Source organism: Herpailurus yagouaroundi, unplaced genomic scaffold (genome assembly GCF_014898765.1).
Source record: "Herpailurus yagouaroundi ecotype Mexico unplaced genomic scaffold, PumYag 190, whole genome shotgun sequence".
NCBI lineage: Eukaryota > Metazoa > Chordata > Mammalia > Carnivora > Felidae > Herpailurus > Herpailurus yagouaroundi.
Genome location: NW_024412421.1, coordinates 26267488 through 26285589, shown reverse-complemented (window position 1 = coordinate 26285589; position 18102 = coordinate 26267488). Strand labels below are relative to the sequence as shown.

The following is an 18102-nucleotide window of genomic DNA, read 5'->3' as shown; positions in this document are numbered from 1 at the left end:
ATTGCATCTTTTAGTATAGAGCTTATGCACTGAACAACTCTAGGGGGCACTGTTCACACTGTAATCTTTGTGAAAAGCACTCTCTAGAGTTGGTGCAATGTGCCACAGACACAGTGGCCTTGAGTAAAGTTAAGGATTTTCTGTTGTTCTCCTTTGCCTGTTGTTCTAATTGGGCTGTTATATCTTATTCATTGGAAGAGTTTTTTATTTATTCTGGATGTAAATTTTTTTTTTAAATTTATACCTGTTGCAAATGTGATCACTCTGTGGCTTCTATTCTGTTATAGTACTTTTTTTCTTGTACAAAAGTCATTTTTTAATTAAAAATTTTAATGTACTTAAAGTTATCAGCTTTTCCTTTTATCATTTGTACTTTTGTATCTTGACTAAGAACTCCCTCCCTAGTCCAAGGCCATAGATATTCTAAACTTCTTGTGGGTTTTACTTTTCCACATTTAGATATTTAATTCCTCTTGTTATTTTTTGCATGGTGTAATATAGGGGTTTTTTTTTGTTGTTGTTTTTTTTTTTAGTATTTCCTTATTTAATCTCTATCTACACCCAACATGAGGCTCAAACTCACGAACCCAAGATCAAGAGTCGCATACTCTTGCAACTGAGCCAGCCAGGTGCCCCAGGATCCATTTTTTTTTTCCATATATAGCCAATTACAGAATAAAATTAACTAATCCATCATTTTCCCTTTGATTTTCATGCCATATATATATATATATATATATATATAAAACCTTTTTTTAAAGTTTATTTCTTTTATTAGGAGAGAGGGAGAAAGTGTGAGTGGGGAAGGAGCAGGGAGAGAGGAGCAAGTGAGAATCCCAAGCAGGCTCCACACTGTCAGCACTGAGCTGGACATTGGGCTGGAACCCCTGAACCATCAGATCATGGCCTGAGCCAGAGACGGATGCTTAACTGACTGGGCCACCCAGGCGCCCCCGTCACTGTTATGTTTTAAACACAGGTCTGTTTCTGGGTTTCTGTTGTGTTTCCTGGTTTATTTGTCTATCTCTATTGCCATATGGTGCAGTGTTAATTACTTAACTACTGCTAAGATAAGTCTCCCCAGCTTGTTTTTCTCATCACCTCTTGGTTATTCTTGGCCTTTTGCTCTTCTAGTTGGATTTCGCATCAGTTGTCAGATTCCACAAAAAACAAACAAACAAAAACTCATTGGGATTTTTATTGGAATTGTATTATAGGTTAATCTGGAGCAATATGCATCTTTACAATATTGGGTGTTCTCATCCTCGAATATGGTATATTAGTGTATCTCTCCTTTTGTTTAGGTCTTTCATGTCCTTCAGTAATGTTTTGTCATTTTCTCCATGAAGGTCTTGCATATGACATTAAATTTATTCCTCTGCACTTGTAGATTTTTGCTCCTATTGAGAACGAGATTTTTCCCTATTATACTCCCTAAGTGTTTATAGCTGGTATGTAGAAACAATATCCATATTTGTAACTCACCTGATATCCAGCAACCATGCTGAACTTTCTGACTTGTTCTAAGTTCTACAGATTCTCTTGGATTTTTCTGTGTAGATTATCACTGTCTACATTTAAGAACAGTTTAGTCTTCCTTTCTGATTTTTATGCCTCTCATTTACTTTTCCTCTCTTACTGTATTGCTTTTATGCCAGGACAGTGTTGAGGAGAAACAGAGCAGTGACAGCAGTCTTTTTTAACAGCTTTAATTGAGAATATTGAGATAAAGTTCACATGCCATAAAGTTCATCCCTCCGACTTCACAGTACAATTTGTATTTGTTGACTGGTTCTTCTTTTCTCTCCTGATTTGTCACGCCACCTCTGACGTATGTTTTCTATACAGATCTATTTCTGGGTTCTGTTCCATTAGAGTACTTGTCTATCCCAGTGTCAGTACCTACCATATTACCTTATTTACCATAGCTTTAAATATTTGCTGTCGGGGCACCCAGGTGGATCAGTTGGTTAAGCATCTGGCTCTTGATTTCAGCTCGGTTATGATCTCACCATTTATGAGTCTGAGCCCTGAATTGACAGCACAGAGCCCGCTTGGGATTCTCTCTTGCTCCCTCTCTCTTTCTCTCTCTCTCTGCCCTACCAGAGCATGTGTGTGCATGCAGTCTCTCTCTAACTAAACAAACATTTAAAAAATGATAATAGTCATATTTGTAGTCATATTTGTAGATTTTTTATGGGTTCCCTTTATCAAGTTAAAGAAGTACCCTTCTATTTGCTAAGAGGTTTTTTTAAAAGTTATGCATGGATTTTGAGTTATTTCTGGCATTTTTTTCTTCATCTATGAGATGATCATATAGTTTTTCTCCTTCAGTTATTAATTTGGTGTATTTTTTTTTAAGTTTATTTCTTATTTTAAGAGAGAGAGGGGCACCTGGGTGGCTCAGTCGGTTAAACGTCCGACTTCAGCTCAGGTCATGATCTCACGGTTTATGAGTTCGAGCCCCACATCTGGCACTGTGCTGACAGCTCAGAGCCTGGAGCCTGCTTCGGATTCTGTGTCTCCCTCTCTCCCTGCCCCTCCCCCACTCATGCTTTGTCTCTCTCTCTCTCTCTCTCTCTTAAAAATAAATAAACAGGGGCACCTGAGTGGCTCAGTCAGTTAAGCATCTGACTCTTGGTTTCAGCTCAGGTCATGATCTCCTGGTTTCATGAGTTCAAGCCCTGAATCAGGCTCTGTGCAGCACAGAGTCTGCATGGGATTCTGTCTCTCCCTCTCTCTCCCCCTCCCCTGCTTGCTGTCTCTCTCTCTCTCTCTCAAAATAAAGAAACTTTAAAAATTTTTTAAAAAATTAAAAAAAATTTTTAATAAACATTTTAAACACTTAAAAAAAAAAAAGCGAGTTGAGCATGCGTGCGAGTGAGGATGAGGCAGAGAGAGAGGGCGGGAGAGAGAGAATCCCAAGCAGGCTCTGCACTGACAGCAAAGAGCCCGAGGACATGGGGCTGGATCCCACCAACCGTGAGATCATGAGCTTGAGCCAAAATCAAGAGTTGGATGCTTAGCTTACTGAGCCATCCAGGCACCCCAGTTTGGAATATTTTATTCATAGACATAATGATGGACTATATAACCCATTCTTGAGCTAAGCTCTACCTGGTCATGATTTTTTAGTACACTACTAAATTTTATATACTAGTAATTTATTTAGGATTTTTCTCTGTTGATAAATGAGATCTAATTTTTCTCTCTTACAAAGTTTTGGGCATTGAGATTTTAAATTTTTTTTTTTTTCAAACGTTTATTTATTTTTGGGACAGAGAGAGACAGAGCATGAACGGGGGAGGGGCAGAGAGAGAGGGAGACACAGAATCGGAAACAGGCTCCAGGCTCCGAGCCATCAGCCCAGAGCCTGACGCGGGGCTCGAACTCACAGACCGCGAGATCGTGACCTGGCTGAAGTCGGACGCTTAACCGACTGCGCCACCCAGGCGCCCCAAGATTTTAATTCTCAAAATGAATTTGTGATTATTCCCTTTTTCTAATCTCTGCAAGCTTAAGAAAGGGTTAAGGATTCTTTACATAGTTTGATAAAATTCATCTGTAAAATCTTGCTAGTGTATTTTAAGGACTAGAGTTGGGTGAAACTAGATGCTACTTTTTTAAAACTTTTCAAACCTTTATTCAGATACTACATTTTAAAGGCAAGATTGACAAATCCATTTTTTATTAGTATTACATATAAGACTGCTTTCTTCAATACTTTGTTTCATAGATAATAGCTACTCCTTCCTCTGTTCCAAGAATACTTTCTAATATTGCTCATAATTATTGATTTATGTATAGGTTTATCCCCATACTGTAAGTTTCTGAAAGACGGGGTAACATTTTTATTCCTGTTTGTGCCTCAGTATCCAGCAGTTTGAGGCATACTGTAAATAGAAAAAAAAAAAGCATTATGAAATGATTTCACAATGCCAACTCTGTCTTTCCTCTTAAATCTCGAGTTTTAAATCTCCTTAACTCTGTCACTTGATAGCAGTGTAGCTGTGAGAATTACACTACCTGTCTCGTAAGTGCTTTTTGAAGACTAACCACGATGATATATGTAAGTCATCTGGTATCCAGCGCGTGTTCAATAAAAGTTATAAATTACTTTTTTTTAATTAAAAAAAATTTTTTTAAGTAATCTCTATGCCCAACGTGAGGCTCGAACTCACGACCTGAGATCAAGTCGCGTGCTCTACCAACGGAGCCAGCCAGGCACCCCTGTAACTTAATTTAACTTTTCTTTAACGTTTATTTTTGAGAGACAGAGCACAAGCAGGGAAGTGGCAGACAGAGGGAGACACTGAATCCGAAGCAGGCCCCAGGCTCTGAGCTGTCAGCACAGAGCCCGACACGGGGCTTGAACCCATGAACTGCCAGATCCTGACCTGAGCCGAAGTCGGACACTTAACCGACTGAGCCACCTAGGTGCCCCAAATTACTTTTTTTTTTTTTTTAAGTTTATTTATTTTTTTTGGGACAGAGAGAGACAGAGCATGAATGGGGGAGGGGCAGAGAGAGAGGGAGACACAGAATCGGAAACAGGCTCCAGGCTCTGAGCCATCAGCCCAGAGCCCGACGCGGGGCTCGAACTCACGGACCGCGAGATCGTGACCTGGCTGAAGTCGGACGCTCAACCGACTGCGCCACCCAGGCGCCCCAAATTACTTTTAAGTTTGAAGGAAAGCAAAACACAGCTGACTTAGAGACACTTGCTTTTTGATTTTCTTCTTCTCTCTACTACTGTTCATTTGTGGGTTTGTGGTTGTGAAACAGAAACAGGTCAAAATGCCTTTGAAAAGCTATCCCTCCTCCACTGCTCTATAGTCCTATCCTGTTCACATGGTTAAAAAGAGGGTTTTTTACCACTCCTTCCTACCAGTCCCTGCCTCAGGCAGGGATGGGCGAGAAGCTATTTGGTAATTCAAGTGAGGCCAGAATCCTCCTGGGGACTTTTAACATTGTCCTCAGAAGAAATGCTCTCCCACTGGACTTGCAAAGCTGACGGGGCCACTTTGCCATGACATGAGAAGAATCTGCCTGAGAATGAAGTCAACACAGAGGGAAACAAAACCAAGAGGAAAGAGTTTTGATGTTATCTTTTGATCTCTGGTTCGAGCTACGTCTGAAGCCAATGAACTATCCCTGTACAATAAGTGAAATAATAAATTGCCTTTTTAGAGCTTAAGCCAGTTTGAGTTGGGTGTATGTCACTGCAAACAAGATTCCTTTTAACACAGAACTTGTTCCTTCTTTTTACCTTGCCCACTCAGAGGTCAGTTTCTCCCTGTTTCTAGTTTAAAACTACCAGCAAAGAGGCTGCAGATTTTATTGGGTCAGGTTTCAGAAAGACCAACATGATGCTTAATGACAAGAGTTTCTTCTGATCCCACCTGGGGAGCTGAGATCAGTAGAGAGCTTTGACGGGTTGCTTATATAACTTGGTAAAGTTATATTTCCTCTGTAGAAAGTTTAAGGCAGTTATTTTAACTACATGTTCCCAGATCGTGGGCTGATACCTAGTTGCTTTATTCTGATTATCTATGTAGGGCTGTAGCCTCCAACACAATCAATCTAAGGAAGATTTGGGAAAGTAACTAAGTGTTCCTCTTAGATGCATGTGTGTTGTGCCTCCACATTTATACTAATTTGTGAGAAATCATGCATTTCATGGACATGGGAAATCTAATTGTGACTTTTAGGAAGAAGAGACTGGAGAGCAGCACTAGAAAGAGTGCGGGTACATTTAAGAGTACATTACGGGGGCGCCTGGGTGGCTCAGTCGGTTAAGCGTCCGACTTTGGCTCAGGTCATGATCTCACAGTTTGTGAGTTCGAGCCCCACATCGGGCTCTATGCTGACAGCCTGGAGCCTGCTTTGCATTCTGGGTCTCATTCTCTCTCTGCCCCTCCCCAACTTTTGCTGTCTCTGTCTCTCAAAAATAAATAAAAATATAAAAAAAAGAAAAAAAGAGTACGTTATGGTCTACAGTTATTGTCCTAACACTGTAGAAAATAGTGAAAGCCTGTTAAAACCCAAACACCGTTAATGGGACTAGGCACATAATAATGGTATATTCACACAGTGCAATACTATTTGTCTATAAAAATGAACGAAAAGGCTCCCTATCAACTGATACGGAAAGATCACCAGGATATACTGTTAAATGAAAAAAAAAAGCAATGTACGTAAATATATATGGTTTCTTTTGTAGAAGAAAAGAAAGAGTAGTGGGAGCAGCACTTCTCAATGTCTGGCACACAGCAGTGCTGAGATTGGAATGTCTATCTTTCTATAGTTTTTAAAGCTGAATATATCCATGTGGATATATTAACCATTAAAAAAAAAAAAACAAAAAACCCTCTTATGACACAGACAGACCCCTGCTTCCTGTCCTAGGCTGTGCTCCTATGGGCCCCACAATGCCTCCTGCTGGCCCAGCAGACACAGGGCTACGGCTCTCACCCATCTGTAAGAAGTCACCCATCTGTAAGAAGTAAATAAACGACATGGTCACACTGCAATGCCTTTATAAGAGGAAGTTTTATTGTTAATTATTTACCTTAATATTTTCAGAAAGAGGAACAGATAAGCTCAATCCAACATGATTGGCAGTTGGCAAAATCTAGTGAAGCAAGTGTTCTGATTGCTAAGGATTTAATTTGGGTGCTTTTAATACTTAACCATCTTTAACACTTCAAACATAATCCAGAAGAAATGCATCATCTCCCTCCCTTTCACTTTAATACCCCACCTACCTCACTTTAATATGGAAATATCTTCATTAAATAGGATCCCCAGAGGAACAAGTTCCCTGGAGTATAGCCATGAGGACAGTGCACAAAAAGGAAAACTCAAAATAAAACTCTGTATGATAATTTACTAGTCTAAGGAAACAAAACCTTCCAATATATTAAGAAATAAATCCAGTTACAAATGCACTAACAGGTCTACGTGAAGAGGTCTGGTAACTGAAAATGGCCGGCTATTTACAAGATACACAAGCAGGAGCGGCGCACCCAGCCCAGCACTGGCCCTCAGAAGCCAAAAGTGTTCTCTCCACTGTAGGCCACATACAAGAATCCGTCTTCATCTTTTTCCTTCTCGTAAAGCTGTCCCATAGTTAGGCTTGAAAGAGAAAAACAAAAAACAACATTGAAAATTGGGTTTGGTCACTGAGTCTACCCACAAGGTGCCGGGAGCAAGTCGGTTTGAAGATAAGGGACGTGACTACTAAAACAAGCTGCCTGGGGCGTCTGGGTGGCTCGTAGGTTAAGCATCTGTGCTGACAGCTCAGAGCCTGGAGCCTGTTTCGGATTCTGTGTCTCCCTCTCTCTCACCTCCCCCACTCGCGCTGTCTCTCTCCGTGTCTCTCAAAAATAAATACACATTTAAAATTAAAAAAAAAAAAAAAAAACTAGCTGTTCTACCGTACTTTTGGTGGTAGACAAGAAAAGTAATTGAAATCTTAGCACTGCCGTGTGCCGACAATCCAGCTTTACAGAAGGGAAATGGAGCCAGGATAAATTAGGCCTCTGGCAATCAGTAGACAAGACTAGAATCAAATGTCCATTCTCCTGCCCTGAAGCAAGGCCATTTAACCCACCCTCACACCAAGTTATTCCTTCAGAGGCCAGCTCTGGTTAGTACTTGAATGCTTTCTGGATGCCGAGGGCAAGACAAAAAAACTAAGCAAAATTAAGAGCCTAAGCAGCCCATCCCTGTGTGGGTGGAGGGCCAAGGTAAAGAAGTGTACAAGGAGCGTGCTTCTCCTTCAGGCTTATTTGAAGGTGTATCATTTGTACCTAACGTAAGTACAAGTGGGTTCATTCTTGTAGATGCTCCCCCACCAAAAACCCTGTGCCCCAGAGATCGACATCAGTGCCATCAAAGAGAAGTTATTTTCCTCACACGTAATGCAGAAAGTTCTCAGAATATATCTGGAATCCAGAGAAACTCTGCCCAACCTTCCAAAGAACCCTCCAGAAATAGGTATTGTTTAAATATGTGTGAGTGGGAAAACTGGTTTTCCCTAAGCCATAAAACAGACTGCAGTACAGGAGACCTAATCTAGTTCTCTGCCATGAAACTGAGCTGTACCGGCTCCAGGGTAAGACTAGTAACACAGGGAACCCCAGGCGAGCTCTGGCCACGTGACTGTTCTATGAGAGCCGAGGAGGAGGCACAGACATGTGCTAAACATCAGTGTGACCACACGCGTGGGGTCAACCAGAACGAGCAGTAAGATACCAGTCTGAGAGCCAGCTGAAGACATCAGAGGTCACTAGCTGGACAGGTCACAATAGGTGCTCACATGCAGGATTCAGTAAAACTGAGGCAGGGGGGCGGGAGATGGAGGGGTCCAAGGCCTCAAGCTGGTGGAACAATCACAGCCCCACCCTGCTGCTGTGTTCCTAGCAGGCCTCATGGGACCTCCATATAAACAGGGATACAGGCCACATTTTTATAAAGGGGAATTTTTCCTTTTCTCTTCTTCCTGCCCAGTTGCAAGGTTAGCCTGGTTGGCTGTGTGGGCAGATGAGAATTCTTAAGTAACAAGTGGGGGTGGATAGGTATGAATACAAAGGACCTGTCACCAGCATCTGGTAAACAGCGCTCCCTGTGAGGACCTCCTAACCTGGACTCCACAGAAAGACTTCCTGGAATGGCCCTATCCACTAGTGCTATTTCTGCCATGATAGAAATGTCCTGTATTTTTGCCGTCCCATACAGTAGCCACTGGCTACATTCAGCACTTGAAATAAGGCTCCCTGAATTGGGATGTGCTGTAAGTGTAAAACATACACACAATTTCAAGACCTGATATGAAAAAAGGATGTACAAATCTCAATTTTTATTACCTGCTGAAATGACATTTTAGATATACTAAATAAAGTATATTATTAAAATTAATTTCACCTGTTTCTCTTTAAATGTACTGGAACATTTTAAATTACATTTGTAATTTAATTTGCACATGCCATTTCTCGACAGCACTGACCTAGAACATGTGAGGACTTGAGGGACGGTGGGTAGAGACAGGAACCCCATCCTGGGGACCCCTAGAGTGTTGGGTCTCAACCTCAGCTACACAACAGAATCTCCGGGGAGCTTTAAAACCTCTTCCTGCCCAAGCCCCACCCCAGACCAATTAAATCAGAATCTCTGGAGGTCGGAGCCAGGCATCAGTATGTTTTAAAATGCCCAAGATGATTCCAGGTGCAGCTAGGTTGAGAACCGGTCTCTCTGCCAGAGGAAGACACATGCTAGTCTTTGCCTGTTTGAGATGCTCATCTTTAAGAGCCATGTGATCTGGGACTGGAGTAAGGAGCCAGCGGCTAGCAAAAGGCTTGACATGGAGCTCAGTCTCTCAGGAAGATTCTTACCCTGGTGGTTGGGAATGCCCTGAGGAACCCTGCTTTTCTCTGAGACTCCTTAGAATGAGGCCACAGGGAAAACAGCTACAGTTATTGCCACAGCTCTCTTAGCCCCACGTCATCCTAGTATCCAGGATGACCATGACGAGCACCTGTCCTCCCCTCTCCCCACCACCAGTACCAGAGGGATTTAGAGGCAGAGGTCAAAGACACTGTGTGCAGTTCAAAGGCGGCCACCCCTTGATGTCAAGTCTGGCTCCATCTGAAGACTAGGTGTGCTCTTTTCCTAGCAAGTTAGCAGCTCTAGTGCGATGGCTCTAAATCCCACTTCTGAGTAAGAAACACTCGAGGAGCTCATAAATACCAGCGGCCAACCCCTGACTCTGCCTAATACGAACAATGACCACCGGAGCCACGCTGTCTAAGGCAGGCTCTGAGACTGAACGCGGAGGCCCATCATCATGCGGCGCTCGTTCCTTCCTGCTTTTAGATTCCATCGTCTTCTAAGTAAAACCTGCATTTATAAATCTCTCTAACCAGTGCCCCGGCAGCTATGGAGGGTGATCATAAAACTCCTAATTATAATAGCACTTACGTGCCAAGCACTGTTCTAAGTGTGTTTATATTAACTCTTTTTTTTTTAATTTTTTTTTTAACCTTCATTTATTTTTGAGACAGAAAGAGATAAAGCATGAACGGGGTGGGTCAGACAGAGAGGGAGACACAGAATCTGAAACAGGCTCCAGGCTCCGAGCTGTCAGCACAGAGCCTGATGTGGGGCTCAAACCCACGAACTGCGAGATCATGACCTGAGCTGAAGTCGGACGCTTAGCCGAGTGAGCCACCCAGGCGCCCCTATATTAACTCTTTTTATCCTCACAACAATCTTATGAGGCGGCCTAAGTTTAGAAATAATAAAAGTGAGCCACAGAGAAGTTAAGTGACTCACCCCAGGTCACACAGCTAGGACGCACTCTTACCACTGAGCTGGGCTGCCTCCAAGTGCATACACAGATCCGTTCTACTGGCCGAACGGCAGCATCCCGTAGCTCCCGCAGAGGTCTCCCTGAGAAAAGCGCCTCTCACACACACAAACGTGCATACAAAATCACTGGCACTCTAGTTCAAGTGCCCATCTGGATTCAGTAGGTCGGAGTGGGGCCTGAGATTCTACGTTTGTAACAGCTTCCCAGGTAAGGCCGCCACTGCCAGCCTCTGCGTCACACAGAGCTCCCTCCTTCAGATCCTGTAACGCGACAACTGTTGTGCCTGGTGACTGCAAGATTCCTCTCCCTGCCCCGCGTGGAAACTTTCTCTGTCACGCAGCCTCGTGTGGAAACTTTATTTAGGTGGCAGCAGCACTGGGTCCTTCTACTCGGGACACCCCTTGGGCAGAAACTTGGAAACTCAACGCTGGGAGCTGAACACTCCATTCAGCAGCCTGTGAGCGAATGCCCGGTTTCGAGGTATCGCCGAGCGCCAAGAAAGAAGACTGACACATCTGTACGGTATGATTTCAAAACAGCACTTATGGAATCGGGTGACACACATACAAAGTCAGAATAATTTGGCCTGGAGCCCCACAGAGCCAGGCCACAAACAGTTTAAATTTTAAGTCCATTAAAAAAAAGAGTTAAACGGAAGTCAGCGAGATAAAACAGCAGGAGGCTGGCACATCAGTTTAGGACAAGTTCCACAAGCCTCTGAGAAGATGCGCTTCCCTCTCAGAGGTCACAGAGCCCAAGCCACACAGCGCTGGGCAGGCTGCCGCCAGAATGCCCGGAGGATCCTCACGCATGCGCCCGTGAGGCCAAGCCGCACAGACCTGCTGAACGGCCTGATCACTTACGAGCAACACTGCAACTCCAAGGCCTCCTGCCTAAGTCACTGGCTGGGGAAGACACCCACAGATGACCTCCAGTCCCTGACACTAAAGCACACCGCTGTGGCATCAACTATTACATACATGTACCCAACCCAGAAGGGTACCGCTGAGTACCAGAAGCACTGCCACCTTCCAAACTCTTGAGTCTGACCAGGAAAGAAATGGAAAAAGCCAGTGGCAGATTGTAAGTCACGAAGCCAATCTAAGTAAGGTATGGTGATACCCTCAAGTACTGTCACCCACCCCTCCATTCAGAGTCACACAGATCCAGACAGATGAGCCTTTCATAACGGCACCTTTCAGAAGGATCCACATCCAGAAATAGCCGAGCTGCTGAGGGCAAACATTAGATTTAAGCTACTCAAGAGCCTCTGCGCTGGAGGAGGCTGACCTAGAACCGTGTGGGTGCCTGATCCCTGCAGAACCTCCCCCAAGGGGCAAGGGCCAACCAAGGGCAGCTCCTGAAGGCTGTGGGATCCAGCTTGACTCGTGAACCGGCTGGACTGATGGGCACACACCCGGTCACCCATCTGCTTTGGAGCCCACGTGCTTCCACCGGACCTGGATTTCTCTCTTTCCCAGCAGGGGAGGGCAGATGGGGTGAGGTGGGAGGACAGTGGCCACTGCTATGGACCCTGGAAAGGCAACCACCTCAAAGTGAAAGTTAATTTAGCCATGAAGGTTCCCTGACATTCTACAACATAAAAATTAACTACTGGCTATTCCTTTTATCAGATTTTTCTCTGATATAAATCCCATTACTTCTGGAATGAATCCTGTTCTTGAATAAGTATTTACCTAGAAATGATCAAAAGTGCTTAATTTAAGTACATTTCTAAATAAAGAATGAATGCACTGTAAGATCTCACAACTTCCCTTTACTTAGTATCTCTTTAAGATCAAAAAGCAACTAAGCACCACAATCTTAAACACAGGTTTCCAAAGGTAACATTCCTAAATTATAACATCTTACAGATATTTTATTTAATAATATACTACTGTTTCTATTTTAAACAGGGATTAAGAAGACTCTGTGTTCTAAACAAAGACCAAAAGGTAGGTGCCACTGCCAGGTCTGGGCTTCCCTGTAAGGCCATGACTGGGAAGCGTGTACGGATATCCTTTGAGTTCTGTCTGCATCAAGGCACAATTCTCCTGCCGTTTCTGGCCTGATTCTGAATGCAGGCACATAGGCAGAGAATTTAACTTTCCAATGCTAAATGGGAAAAAGGAGTGGCGATCCTACCCCCTCTGCCCTGCTTTTTAAAAAAATGGAGAACTCAAAGAATTTAGCAAGTAAAACTCTCAGGGACTTGCCTTGGTCTCTATTTCTAGAATCAATATTTAATACTAACTACTCTAAACAATGACCACATTTTTACGACCACAATTTTTAGCTGTGTTATAGAACGCTCTCCCAAAGTTCCACTCGAAGGCAAGAATAACTGAAGTTGCTTCTGCTCCACCTCTTGCTCGCTCCACCAGTGACCCTCACGCAGATCTGTCATGGACAGGGCAGGGCTCCTGCAGGCCTGGACTCCTCCCTTCCCGACTATTCCTCTAGCCACTCTTGGAAGCATGCAAGCTCCGGCAGAAAGTTAAGGGAGGCCCCACACTTCCTAAGGAGGCTGGAAGGAGCTGAGGAAGAAGCTGCTGCTCAGGTGCCTCAAGGAGGAGATGGCAAAGCTGAGTCACACATGGGCTTCAGGGGGAGACCCTGTGACAGTTTTGTGTGTGCTACCATCAGGTGATTACCGTCAGCATAAAGCCCAATGATGTCACATACCTCTTTTGTTTAGAAACAATTTTTTTTTAATTTATTTATTTATTTTGAGAGAGAGAGTGCAAGTGAGGGAGGGGCAGAGACTGAGGGAGAGAGAGAGAATCCCAAGTAGGCTCTGCCCTGTCAGCGCAGAGCCCAAAGCGGGGCTTGAACTTATGAACCATGAGATGATAAGCAGAGCTGAAATCAAGAGCCGGAGGCTCAACCGACTGAGCCACCCAGGCGCCCCGAAGAACAATTTTTCTTAATAAAACCCCCCAGCAAATAACTGCTGCATTAAGCCTGAAGCAGAAAGCCTTTAACTGGGGCCACAGGCCTAGACAGAGGAAGCCTGGTTAGTGACTCTCTAAAATCGGGACTTGGGTCACTGCTGCATCATCTGCTTTAGGGCAGATTCTTATCAGGTTGGAAAGGCAAATGGGACTTGGAGAGAAAATGAAGCAGCCTCTGCTGCCCTGAGAATCACTCTTCATTTCCAATTCTATTTATATCTCAGGGATAATGGAGGGAGGGGGCAGTTGCTAATCTGTAGCCATTTTAATTGCTAGATTAACATGGAGCCCTCAGAGTAACAGTGTCTCCAGAAGCCTACTTCATTTCCTTCAAGAAATATCAGAGGATCAGAATCGAGTAAAATAAATTCAATGCCACAGGTCTTAGTCGCCTACTTCCTCCACCTAAGAAGCCATCTCCAGGAAGGAGGAAACACAGGGTCACTAAAGCTCTACAGAAGCTGCAGGTGGTATGAGTAAAGATTTACCTCCCCCACAGCCTTAAGGGAAGCTGAGTATGACCACAGAGGCCGAGGGCTTCCGCCCCTGATGAAAAGTACACTCAGCACCGCAGTGCCTAGAGGCCTGGGAAGAGAGGCTGGAAGAGCCCCACCAGGTGGCAAGACCGCCTCTGCCAACACCACAGCTTCCCGAACTATAGCTGCGGGAGACCCACAGCACCCAGCAGGCAGGGCTCGGCCTACCTTCTCAGGCAGGACACCGGCCTTACTGAAGAACCTTTCACTTCTCCCCTATCCTGCTTCTCTGCCAAACACAGGAAATGGAGGCAGTGGAGGTTGGGAAAGCAAACATCAGACCACCAAGTAGCCAGACCTCTCTACTTTTCATAGGAAGAGGAATGGAGTTTGGCTTAGGCCTTTTCTGGACCTTCCAAGGATTTTCAAAGGAAACATACTTTGGCCACACTGGGCTAGTTCCCAGGGCTTCTGAAAGCCTTAGCTTTTAGAAGTGCTACTTTCGGGGGGTGACAAATGAGACTTAGTTTGGGTCGCCAAGATGACATGTAGCCAGGGAACCCACGCTCGGGAGAGGGACTAGCATCTGGCTCAGGGTCTAGAAGTACTCAGCCAGTAATGGGAAAGGACTGACCAGGAATTTAGAATGAGTCCATTTTCTTCTTTCCATAGGCAACTAAAGCTAGGCAGTCAACTACACAGAAGAAGGGAATCGTAATGCCCCTGCCTTGATTCAGGTCCCAAGTTATCCCAAAGAACGCTTCCAGGCAGCCCAAAAGCTGGAGCGAGGGGGCGGTTACTCTGTCAGTGAAAGCAGGTGTGACGAGGGAGGTAGAAGTCTGTAAAGAGACCACGGAGCCTTTTGCTGGACAGCAGCCATTTTAGCATACCTGAGGATCAGGCAGCTACACACTCTGACTCTGACAGTGGCACCGAAATAAGTCTGGAGAGCAAGCAGCAGGGTGATTAACTGAAGCTGAGCCTCAGGAGGGCCCACAAGCTCCCAGTGGAGAATGCCAGGACTTATTTCATGGATCATTTGAAGAAAATCTCATTTTAGGCTTCAGTTCTACTGATGGCTTAAGCCTAAGTAAGTCCTCAACTGTGTTAAAGGATTCGTGAGGGTCTGAGGCTGCATTTCTTTATTATTATTTTTTTTATTATTATTTTTTTAAGTCCAACCTTGTTCTGTTTTCTTAACCCAAAGGACATTCCATGTACTGCAGCTCTTTTTCCTTGAACTCCTCATGTCACGGAGCACAAAATCCAGATTTCCAGTCAGGACATTTACACGTTTTCTGACCTTCAAAGTTTTGAGTTCTGTAAGCAGCTAAGCAGATAGCCAATGCCAGTAAACACTTCTTACCTGGACTGTGGGACTGTCTTATCCACAAACAGGAAGATTGCCTTTTCAGAAGGAAGCTGGATCCTTTTCCTGATGATCCACATGAACTGAGCCACAGTGATGTCAGATGGAACCAGATACTTCCGTTTGTCAATGTCAACAATCTGAGAGCCTGAGACTTTTTCCACAATCACCTGGGAAAACAAAGAGAGGTCAGGATTGGGTTTCTAAAGCGAGGCTCTGGCCCTGCACTGCTCTAGCCTTGCCCTGTCAGGGAGCTGATGAATAGTATGTGGGAAAGAGTGGGTGGGAAACTGTACAACACTGGAAAACCCAAGCACTGGAATGCCCTTGATTTAATAAACCACAAACTCTTAACTCTGGAGGTTAAGAACTGATATAAATGTGTGACAGGCAAACAGTAAGTGCTTTTCTGTGGTCAATTATATTTATCATCCTGGATCTCAGCATGCATGAGAGAAACACAGCCCTTACTTGAAAGCTTTTCCACATTTTGTCTGTGTAGACCTGAGAATATCTGCTGAGAGTTTCATCTATAGCCAGTTACTGCAGGACCTCAGAATGGGTCTGCCTTCACACTACAGGGGAAGTATGATCCCAAGGAACACAGGAAACAGGAACGGATAGACTAATGGGAGTGAGTGGCAATCCCAGCCAGCCAAGAACCAAGCTCCTCATTTGGCCTGTTCCTACTCTCCCTGAACTAGGTTTCAAATGTGTCCCTCCTAACCCCTCCCTCAAAGTAGCTATTCAAAGTGCTACAGTAACAGACATGCATGTCCTTTAAAACTCAGTAAGGATTACAGAAACTTTATCTCCTACCACAGAAGAAATATAGGAACGTATTTATTACTGATTAAGGAGAAACCAGGGAAGAAGGGGTTCTCGGACGCTTTTAAGATTTTTTGGTCAGGAAAGGATGACCGGGTCAAAGTGAAGAAAGGCAGCTAGAAGGCAGGTAAAGACGGAGGCTCAAAGTTAAAGATGAGTGTCCTGCGACTAAAGTACCGCTTCGAAGACCAAAGTGACAGTCTTCCCCCATCACTGTTCCCAAAAGTGGCAGTGACCTGTTGCCCTGTCCTAGAACATCGTTCCTTACATAATTGGCGAGGGAGCCCAGAGGCTGCAGGCAGCTCGCTGGCCTAGATCGGGAGATTCAGCACTGAGTCGCCCTGAACAGCACCAATTCAAGACCCTCAAGTCTGGGCCCCGGAAGGCCCCTAACCCAGTCTGGCCTGTCTGCTACTATAACTGGGACTGGAACCTCAACTTGTCAACTGTTGAATGGCCCGGGGCCATGTCACTAGTCCTAGACGACGGGGTGACAGCGAGGTGAGGGGGCGGGGAGTGCACTCACCGGAACCCGGTCGGGATATTTCGCTCGGATCTTCGCAGATTCCACACATCTGTGTTCTGTGGGAGACACACACCGGACTGACGGTCGCGCCCGCCCGTGGGCCGGTTCCCGGGCCCCCGGCCCTCCTCCCCCAGCGACCTGCGTACGCCCGGGGCCCTTGTTCCGGCGTCCCGGCGGCCTCGGTCCTCCGTACCGAGCCACCCGGAAAAAGGGCAAAAGGCGGCACAAGGTCCGTGGGCAGCCGCCGGGGGCACCGGAGCCTCAGCGACCCGAGTCCGAGCGCGGCCTCCGCCCCGCCCGGCCAAGCCCAACCCAAGGCGACCCGAGTGGGGGAGGGGGCCCACCCGCCGCCCCGACCCCCACCCCCGGCCTCTGAGGGAGCCCTTACCCAGCGAGTGGTCCTCCTTGAACATCCACTTCATGGCGGCGGCGGGGAAGGGATGCAGCCGGCTCTCGGAGCCGCGGAGCTCAGCGCACCAACCACAACAACAACGACGGCAGCGGCAGCAGCAGCGGCGACTACACGGCAGGCGGGACTTCCGGCTGCCGGAGCCTAGCAACCGGCTGGGGGCGGGGCTTCCGGCGCTCCTAGCCAGGAAGGCAGCCTGCGAGCTGGGCCACACTCAAGGAGGCGGGGCAGGAGATGGCTCCGCGAGGGGCTACCGGGGGAAGTGGGATGACGACGGTGGCTACAGGACCGTGTTTGAGGGGTTTTGGTGACTGGGAAGGAATTGATGTCGGGAGCTGGTAACAGGAGTGGGGTCTCGGTGGCCGTTCGTAACGGGAAGAGGAGTTTGGGGGTCTGGCCGATAGAACAGGGCTCTTATAGAGGACTTTTCATGAGGGAAGTCTCATTGATGACAAGGGGAGGGATTTTGGCGGTGTGAATGCCAGAAGAAGAGTCTCTGGTGGTTGGTGACGGCGAGGGGAGTCTGTTTAGGGCATTGACAGTCTGGGAGTATTGTTTGGTAACAGGTTGGGGGCTCCATACAGGGAGTGTGACTAGTTTGAGGGGATTGGGTGAGGAGAGGTACTGATGACAAGCTGCGGGTTCAATATTAGAGACAGCCATACTAGGTTGTCATGGACCAAGAAATGGAATTTAAAGAAATTCCTTAAAGAAATTCCATTTCCTTTATTCATGAATAAATGAGTAAACATTTAAGAAAAGGTATCACAATTATGCATTTGAAGGTAACATCGCACTGATCACAAACAGACCCCTGAACGTTAACTGCAGAGGAGTTAGAGGTGATTGTCAGGCTGGGAGAATTCCCCTGAGGGTTGGTCATAAGACAGGTTTCTATGGCAGTTCAGCAATCACAGCCTAGGCTGTGTGTATGTGTGTGTGTGTGTCACCTGCCTGAGCATATGCCTGGAGGTTCTCCAGTGATGTCATTCCTTTCTTGCTAGCAGAGTCATCAGGACAGTCTGCTCAGGGTCAACATCTGTTTATGAGCTGATGAATATTAATAAGAATATTCATTTAATTGGGCACATGATCCTTGCCATGTGCTTGTGATTCTGATGCATCTGAAAGGCTTGTATGCTTGAACATTGTCATTCAGCATTTCCTG

At 45.6% G+C, this 18102-nt stretch overlaps 2 protein-coding genes across 4 annotated transcripts in view; one reads left to right on the top strand and one right to left on the bottom strand.

Moving 5' to 3' along the window:
* Nucleotides 1–6541, top strand: part of ADAT1 (adenosine deaminase tRNA specific 1) — a 39241-nt gene extending 32700 nt beyond the window's left edge. Inside the window, exon 10 of one of the 2 annotated variants that reach the window (XM_040443165.1) lies at nucleotides 6409–6541. In XM_040443165.1, the coding sequence (XP_040299099.1) occupies nucleotides 6409–6484 (76 nt within the window). In that variant the 3' untranslated portion in view covers nucleotides 6485–6541. The remainder of the gene's footprint in view (nucleotides 1–6408) is intronic. The other variant, XM_040443169.1, reaches the window with a different exon arrangement.
* Nucleotides 6534–17081, bottom strand: GABARAPL2 (GABA type A receptor associated protein like 2). Of its 2 annotated transcripts, XM_040443172.1 has the most exons (5): nucleotides 16914–17081; nucleotides 16526–16581; nucleotides 15169–15341; nucleotides 11790–11906; nucleotides 6534–7137 (listed from the first exon to the last, which is right to left on the bottom strand). In XM_040443172.1, the coding sequence occupies exons 1-5, from the start codon at nucleotides 16945–16947 to the stop codon at nucleotides 7047–7049; spliced, it is 471 nt and encodes a 156-aa protein (XP_040299106.1). In that variant the 5' UTR covers nucleotides 16948–17081; the 3' UTR covers nucleotides 6534–7046. The 2 variants fall into 2 exon arrangements, with proteins under 2 accessions (XP_040299106.1, XP_040299107.1); XM_040443173.1 differs by lacking the exon at nucleotides 11790–11906 and having other exon boundaries at nucleotides 16914–17074.
* Between the last annotated feature and the right edge of the window lie 1021 nt (nucleotides 17082–18102).

Excerpts from the sequence above, each read along its gene's own strand:
- GABARAPL2 (XM_040443172.1), bottom strand. The coding sequence starts at position 16,947 with ATGAAGTGGATGTTCAAGGAGGACCACTCGCTGG. Across the intron at positions 16,582-16,913 it reads CAAGGAGGACCACTCGCTGG|AACACAGATGTGTGGAATCT; the intron begins GTAAGGGCTCCC and ends TGTCTCCCACAG. Across the intron at positions 11,907-15,168 it reads AAGACAGTCCCACAGTCCAG|GGTCCATAGCAGTGGCCACT; the intron begins GTAAGAAGTGTT and ends TTGCCTTTCCAG.